The 8580-nt window shown below is 42.0% G+C and overlaps 1 protein-coding gene across 1 annotated transcript in view; it reads left to right on the forward strand.

The window, feature by feature from the left end:
* The window catches only part of LOC111956939 (pinopsin-like), an 83961-nt gene that overhangs the window by 20710 nt on the left and 54671 nt on the right, over positions 1 to 8580 (forward strand). Inside the window, exon 2 of the mRNA XM_070436768.1 lies at positions 2164 to 2492. Within this exon, the coding sequence (XP_070292869.1) occupies positions 2164 to 2492 (329 nt within the window). The remainder of the gene's footprint in view (positions 1 to 2163; positions 2493 to 8580) is intronic.

The raw sequence follows: 8580 nt of genomic DNA on the forward strand, positions 1-8580 counted from the left end.
AAATCTTGTTACGACCACCYACGAGCCATCAAACAGGTAATGCATCAGTACAGGACTAAGATCAAATCCTACTACAAAGGCTCTGACGCTCGTCAGATGTGGCAGGGCTTACKAACTATGCTTTCTTCTATGCTCGCTTCGAGACAAGCAATACTGAACCATGCATGAGAGCACCAGCTGTTCCGGATGACTGTGTGTTCACGCACTCCGTAGCCTATGTGAGTACGACTTTTAAACAGGTTAACATTCATAAGGCTGCAGGACCAGACGGATCACCAGACGCTAGCGAAACAGTCCTGTAGCTTATCATCCGCTTCATCGGACCACTTCCATATTGAGCTGGTACTTCTTGTTTGAGTTTTTGCTTGTAAGCAGGAATCAGGAGGATAGAGTTATTGTCTGCTTTGCCAAATGGAGGGTGAGGGAGAGCTTTGTACGCGTCTCTGTGTGTGGAGTAAAGGTGTTCTAGAGTTTTGACAATTAGGCAATTGACAATTAGGTAAGACATATTTCAGTTTCCCTGCTTTAAAATCACCGGCCACTAGGAGCACCGCCTCTGGATGAGCATTTTCTTGTTTGCTTATGGCCCCATACATCTCTTTGAGTGCGGTGTTAGTGCCAGCATCAGTTTGTGGTGGTAAATAGACAACTACAATAAATATAGATGAGAACTCTCTTGGTAAATAGTATGGTCTACAATTTATCATGAGGTATTATAACTCAGGCGAGCGGAACCCTCAAGACTTTCTTAATATTGCAGCTGTTGTTAACAAAAAGACACTCACCTCCCCCCTAGAGCTTTCCCGATGCTTCCGTTTGATACTGCCAATGCATAGAGAAACCAGCTAGATGTATATTATTCATGCTCTCGTTCAGCCACGACTCCGAGGAACATAGGATAGTCGTGAACGGAGCTCGTCCAGTTGTTCTCCAGTGATTGTACGTTCGCCAATTGAACGGAGGATAGAGGCGGATAATTTATTTGCAGACTTAGTTTTGTAAGGGTGCCTGCATGCCGGCCTCTCTTACGCAATCTTTTCCTATTCCGAGTATCTGGGATACATAGCCCATCTGTAAATTGCCCATCCAACTGCCTACCTCATCCCCATATTGTTTTTATTTACTTTTTGCTCTTTTGCACACCAGTATTTCTACTTGCACATCATCATCTGCACATCTATCACTCKAGTGTTAATTTGCTAAATTGTAATTACTTRGCTACTATGGACTATTTATTGCCTTACKTCCTTACTCCATTTGCACACACTGTATATAGATTTCTCTATAGTGTTATTGTCTGTACTTTTGTTTATCCCATGTGTAACTCGGTGTAGTTGTTTTTTGTCGCACTACTTTGCTTTATCTTGGCCAGGTCGAGGTTGTAAATGAGAACTTGTTCTCAACTGGCCTACCTGGTTAAATAAAGGTGAAATAAATAAATAAAAATTAAGGCCTGGCCCYGGGTGAGCGGTATGTCCTGCGCCCTCGACTCGTTGAAGTAGAAATCTTCATCCAAATCAAGGTTAGTGATCGCTGTTCTGATGTTCTTTTCGGTCATAGGAAACGATGGCGGAAATATTACATACAAATATTACGTTTCACTTCAAATGAAAAAACAAACAAGATAAAGAAGATGAGGGGTCAGGTTTCTGGGAGCAGTGGCTGGATATGAAATGCTCCTTTGCAAATGCTGCAGAGCAGGAAGTATGTGCATTGAAAGGTGAGAAATTATAGAACGCTATATGGAAGCTTTTGTGGCATCTATTCATCACTGGTATCATTGGCCCTCCTGCAGAATYTCTAAAAGCTGAATTCTGCATGCCCTATGCTACTTTGTGTGAAGCAATCACACTTACATGTTGTATAGTACATTGGAATCTCTCTTTGCAAAGTAATAACAACCTATATGGATGCATTACTTACCCTTCCAGGGTAAAACAGTAGGAAGCCAGCATACACTCAAGTGTGATATCATTTACTTGTGTCTGTATGAGCACTCCCACTAATGATTCTGCATGCATTTTTGTTTAAACACCCCGTAGGTAAACGTTTGTTTTAAGGCTGGAGTGTTGTGTCTGTGTTGTCTTTGACRCCCCCCCGATGAACTCCTGTATTGGCCCTGTTCTACATATTCTGAGCGAATGTCTGTGTTCTCGTTTCCAGGCATCGTGTCCCTCATCTCCCTGGCCGTGCTCTCCTACGAGCGCTACAGCACCATGATGGGCCCAACCAAGGCCGACTCCACCAACTACCGGAAGGTAGCCTTGGGCGTCGCTTTCTCCTGGTTCTACTCCTTGATGTGGACCCTGCCGCCGCTCTTCGGCTGGAGCCGCTACGGCCCCGAGGGGCCCGGTACCACATGTTCCGTGGACTGGAAGGCCAAGAGTGCCAACAATGTCTCGTACATCCTCTGCCTCTTTGTTTTCTGCCTCCTCATCCCCTTCCTGGTCATAGTCTACTGCTATGGTAAGCTGTTGCATGCAATCAAACAGGTGAGTAGGACAACCACACTTGTTTTCTTGAATTCATACATTTATCCATGTTGATTTTCATTACAGCAGCTATTGCACACAACTCTGTTACGGTGCACACTACGAKATGCATGGACTACTGTTCCTTGGTCTCGGCAGTGCTGAGTTGCAATTACAGAGYCATTTGTGGCCCTCTCCAACCTCCCCATCCTTACTAATAACAACACACGCTATGGGGTATTTTTGCAGCTACTTGATTGTGGCAGTAAATGTACTAGCCGGTGTAAAAACCCGTGGAAATGACTAGAGATTCACGCATTAAAATATTTTTCAGCCATTGTCCAAGTTCAGAAGTTAAATGAGATGCAATATATGGAATAAYCCACAATTGTGTCTAGAGTGCAGCAATGATGTATGTTACGGTACTTCCAACTTGTCTCACATTTGTATGTTCTTAAGRGCATTGTTACCCCAGTAAATCATCATGAACTATGGCAGCTTTTGTTTTCCTTTCCACTCTCATCTCTGACTATCAGCAGASAAGCTGTAAAGGAAGCGCTGTCTCACACTGAGAGAGAGACCTCCCGGGGATCTCGCCTTGCTCTGATTTCTGAAAGCCGGTCTCAGAGCAATCTTTCCAGGATTACAGCTCACTCAACTCTTAGTGCATCATGCCTTAAATGATAAACGCTCAGCGGCTCATCAACAACCACGAGGAGCGACATGAATAATGACCAAAGTTTCCATTATTGTAATAAGCAGATCCCTCCTTTCTTAATTTTTTCCTTTTCTTTTTTCTTCTGAAGACGCATAGTAATGAAATCAGAAGCTGACAGCATTGAATTCCCCAATCTAATAAAGTGTTTGTCTATGGCCCACATGAGGATAACAAAATCTCTTTTAAGCTGCGACAGGCTCCACCATCTCTTCCTTATCAATGATAAATAGCCAATTTATCCAAGTAAGGGAGGTGAGGGAGGGAAGTTTGGGATGATGCAGCTTCCCCATTGTGGGTGTAATCGTCTTTTTATTGCTGTCGCATTGTATGGAAATGAAGGGTGTTTATTAGTAGAGAGGAGTTGGTCATGGGACAGACTCCCTCTCTCTGTCCTTGCATAGAGAAGACTTAGGGACAGTTTTGCAGGTTTAACTACAGTGCCTTGCAAAAGTATTTATCCCCCTTGCCGTAAAAAAAAAAAYAAAAAGCATTACAACCTGTAATTTAAATGTATTTTATTTGGATTTCATGTAATGGACATACACAAAATAMTCCAAATTGGTGAAGTGAAATGAAAAAAATMACTTKTTTCAAAAATGTCTAAATAAATAAAAACCGTAAAACTAGTACAGATCAGGGTTGGGTTATATAAATATCAGAAACTTTGAACATCCCACGGAGCACCTTTAAATACATAATTAAAAAATGGAAAGAATATGGCACCACAACAAACCTGCCTAGAGAAGCCGCCCACCAAAACTCACGACCAGGCAAGGAGGGCATTATCAGAGAGGCAACAAAGAGACCAAAGAAAACCCTGAAGGAGCTGCAAAGCTTCACAGGGAGATTGGAGTATCTGTCCATAGGACCACTAAACCGTACACTCCACAGAGCTGGGCTTAACGGAAGAGTGGCCAGAAAAAAAAGCCATTGCTTAAAGAAAAAAATAAGCAAACACGTTTGGTGTTCGCCAAAGGCATGTGGGAGATTCCCCAAACATATGGAAGAAGGTACTCTGGTCAGATGAGACTAAAATGAGCTTTTTGGCCATTTAAGGAAAACGTTATGTCTGGCTCAAACCCAACACCTCTCATCACCCCGAGAAACCATCCCACAGTGAAGCATGGTGGTGGCAGCATCATGCTGTGGGGATTTTTCATCGGCAGGGACTGGGAAACTGGTCAGAATTGAAGAATGATGGATGGCGCTAAATACAAATTCTATAACTTTCAGTCTTCCAGAGATTTGAGTCTGGGACAGAGGTTCACCTTCCAGCAGGATAATGATAATAAGCATACTGCTAAAGCAACACTCAATGGTTTAAGGGGAAACATTTAAATGTCTTGGAATGGCCTAGTCAAAACCACAAGACCTCAATCCAATTGAGAATCTGTGGTATGACTTAAGGATTGCTGTACACCAGCGGAACCCATCCAACTTGAAGGAGCTGGAGTAGTTTTGCTTTGAGGAATGGGAACAAATCCCAGTGGCTAGATGTGCCAAGCTTATAGAGACGTACCCAAGAGACTTGCAGCTGTAATTGCACAAGGTGGCTCTACAAAGTATTGTCTTTGGGGGGTGAATAGTTATGCACGCTCAAGTTTTCCGTTTTTTTGTCTTAATTCTTGTTTGTTTCACAAAAATATATATTTTGCATCTTCAAAGTGGTAGGCATGTTGTGTAAATCAATTGATACAAACCCCCCCCAAAATCTATTTTAATTCCAGGTTGTAAGGCAACAAAATAGGAAAAATACCGAGGGGGTGAATACTTTCGCAAGCCACTGTATATAATTTATTCCATCCTWGTCAAATTTTCTCATCTGCTTGCATGCAGCTCCCCTATCAAGGTGTTTTGGTACCTCCCATATGCACTACGCTTTTCGGCACGCTAACTATACCACAGGTACTGTAAATATAGCAGCCTAACGTTGTGTCCTGTCCTCTATCTATCAGGTTTCAGGTAAMACCCAAATGCAGACTGTGTTGAAGTACAATGTTTATTACAGCAACYGGGGCAGGCAAACGACAGGTCAAGGCAGGCAGGCGTACATAATCCAGAGTGGTGTGGCAACGGTACAGGACGGCAGGCAGGCTCAGGGTCAGGTCAGGCAGAGGTTGGTAATCCAGAGAAMGGGCAACGGTACAGGACGACAGGCAGGCTCAGGGTCAGYTCAGGCAGAGTGGTCAGGCAGGCAGGCTCAGAGTCCGGACAGGCAGAGGTTGGTAATCCAGAGAAGGGGCAAAGGTACAGGACGACAGGCAGGCTCAAGGTCAGGGGCAGGCGGAGTGGTCAGGCAGACCGGWTCAGAMTCGGACAGGCAAGGGTCAAAACCAGGAGGGCGAGAAAAAGAGAGAATGGGGAAAAGCAGGAGCTGAGACAAACTGCTGGTTCACTTGACAAACAAGACGAACTGGTAACAGACAAACAGAGAACACTTGTATAAATACACAGGGGATAATGGGGAAGATAGGCAACAATCACAAGGACAGTTGAAACACAAGGCGTGACACTATCCACCATTAATAGTGACAATAGTGGGAGGTGGATCATTTGTACAGATCTGCAATAGGCTAACTAGCAATCTTACCARACATCATTGTTGTGTGGTGCATTAGCACAGAAAACTGTTGGTGGAAAATGTGTTGCATATATTTCATACCATGTAATATCCTGTAGTACCCTTGTGTTTTCTTTTCCATACACATGCTTGTCTGTAAATACACATCTAGAGAGTATACTTGCATTTGACAATAAGGAGCTCAGAAACACATGGTTATCTGACTCAAACAGTTTGCATGTTTTTAAAATGCCAATTAGTGGGACCTTTGCAAGTGATCTTGAGGAAGCTCTTGGACAGTTTGTGTGTGGGCCACAAGTGGCAGGTCTGGCTCCTTCACTCTCCGTTTCTCTCTCTCTTGGCTAATCTCTCTCAATCTCTTAACCACTCTCTCTGTCGCTCTGTGTGTCTCACTCTTTCTCTTTGTCRCTCTGCGCCTTTGCATCCCCATACAGACTTTCCTATCCACATCGTTAACCTGTAGTTACGAGGCCTTGAATCAGATTAATCCGCTACTTCTTTGACTCTTGACTTTTGATTAGCAGAGGGAAAACATAGGTGGTTGATGTGCTAGGGGTTCAAATTGAAGTTTTCTARGAAAGCTTCTGCCATCTGGAAGGAAAAGGAAATGGAAAGAGCTACGATTTGCTGTGAAAAGCACTTTGTTAGTCAACCAGGTAAGTTCATTTTAAACCTGTTCGTGTCGCCAATACCACAGACCTGGTCAGAGGCAAGTCACACATCGAGAGGCATTGTATACATTTATCTATTGTCAGTCACTGGAGAAAYGAACTGCATTTGTCCAAGCCTAAAAGATATGATCAGACAATTTGAGATGAGCAGGTCATGGCTGTCTCATTCGAACATTGCACAGATAACAACAGCACTCTCTACAAACCAGTGCTTTCCAGAGCTACCCTGTGGAAATACAGGATCCTGTGTACAGAAGTTTTCCTTGTCATGTTTGTTTCTTCTTACAACAGTGACTAGGGTTGCAAAGGGAAGGTGTATTACTGGAAACGTTCAAAATTTACCAGTAAACTACCAGAATTTTGGTAAATAGATTTTTTGTTGTTGTATGTTTAGTCACCTTTTTGGGTACTTCAGATTATCACAGGTATCTGTAATTTTATGTAAAATATATAAAATAATAAAAATAAGATGATTTAAAAAATAAAATAAAAAGCTGTAAAACATTATCCTAAATATAAACCATCAACTTTAATATGCTATTTAATATGAGGGTTTCAGCATTAAATATGCTTTTTTTCACACTTTTACCAGATTAGCGCACATTCTATAAATCTGATCTAACAAAGTGGCACAGCGGTCTAAGGCACTGCATCTCAGTGCAAGAAGCGTCACTACAATCCCTGATTCGAATCCAGGCTGCATCACATTCGGCCGTGATTGGGAGTCCKATAGGGTGGCGCACAATTGGCCCAGCGTCGTAAGGGTTTGGCCGGTGTAGGCTGTCATTGTAAATAAGAATTTGTTCTTAACTGACTTGCCTAGTTAAATAAAGGTTAAATAAAGGTTAAATAAAAAAATATATGGATATTTGTGAAATCCGTAATGATTTATGCATTGTAACAGGCTCACATATGGTTACTTAAGTCCAATTTGGACATATGTGGCTGTTTTGCTGGCAACATTTAGAAGTTGTCCTTTTTCAGGATTAGAAGAATTGACTGCTAAATGCTGCAGTTCGTTTAAGCTGGTTAGCATAGCTAGCATACATAAATGGGTAGTGGTAGTCAGTCATTTTTTAACTGTAATGCAGTTGATTGGTGATGATGACATGAACATGTGTTGGGGTTGACATCCATACAAGCATTATATTCAGATTTTTACCTTAATTAACATAGTGTGAAATACACATATAAACCATAGCTTAAATTTTGGCACATTTTTCTGGGGGGCAGTGAGGAGATTTGGGATCATTCCCCCATGCATTTCCATGGCAATTCCATTGTTTTGGTTGAGTTTGATTAACCTCTTTACCGCATCTATATTGGTCAGGAAGAAATCAAAACCAGTCAAATTGGAATGAATGGCAGTTGAGGCCAAATTTGACTTATGCAGGAAAATAAAAGGCATGTGATATATCAGTATTTATAKACTGGGTGGTTCGAGCCCTGAATGCTGATTGGCTGACAGTCATCGTATACCACGGGTATGACAAAACATGTATTTTTACTGCTCTAATTAGCCGTGGTATGTTGGCCATGTCGTGTCTTTGACTATGCCGGATTAAGTGATATGACATGCTATTCTATAAAATCCTTTCTCCGTAATAACTATTACCTGATTGAGCTAATCATGTAAATGTAATTAACTAGAAAGTCGGGGCACCACTGTCACGCCCTGACCATAGATTGCTTTGTATGTTTCTATGTTTTGTTTGGTCAGGGTGTGATGTGGGTGGGCATTCTATGTTGTATGTCTAGGTTGTCTATTTCTGTGTTTGGCCTGGTGTGGTTCCCAATCAGAGGCWGCTGTCTATCGTTGTCTCTGATTGGGAGCTATACTTAGGTAGCCTGTTTTCCATTGTGTGTTGTGGGTGATTGTTTCCTGTGTTAGTGTTTGTTTCACATTTCAGGACTGTTTCGGTTTTCGTTATCATTCACTTTGTTATTTTTAAAATCACATTTCATCCCATCACGAATAATTTCAATATTCAAACATTTAAATTCGAACAACAATTCCATGTGAATCCGATAACTCTGATGTGTAGACTTTCCACTGTAGAGTTTGTCATTCTTATCATTATGAGAATGTGCCAGATGAAACCGAACTGACTAATATACATTAAGTACCACCACATATGC

Source organism: Salvelinus sp. IW2-2015, linkage group LG32 (assembly GCF_002910315.2).
Source record: "Salvelinus sp. IW2-2015 linkage group LG32, ASM291031v2, whole genome shotgun sequence".
Classification (NCBI taxonomy): domain Eukaryota; kingdom Metazoa; phylum Chordata; class Actinopteri; order Salmoniformes; family Salmonidae; genus Salvelinus; species Salvelinus sp. IW2-2015.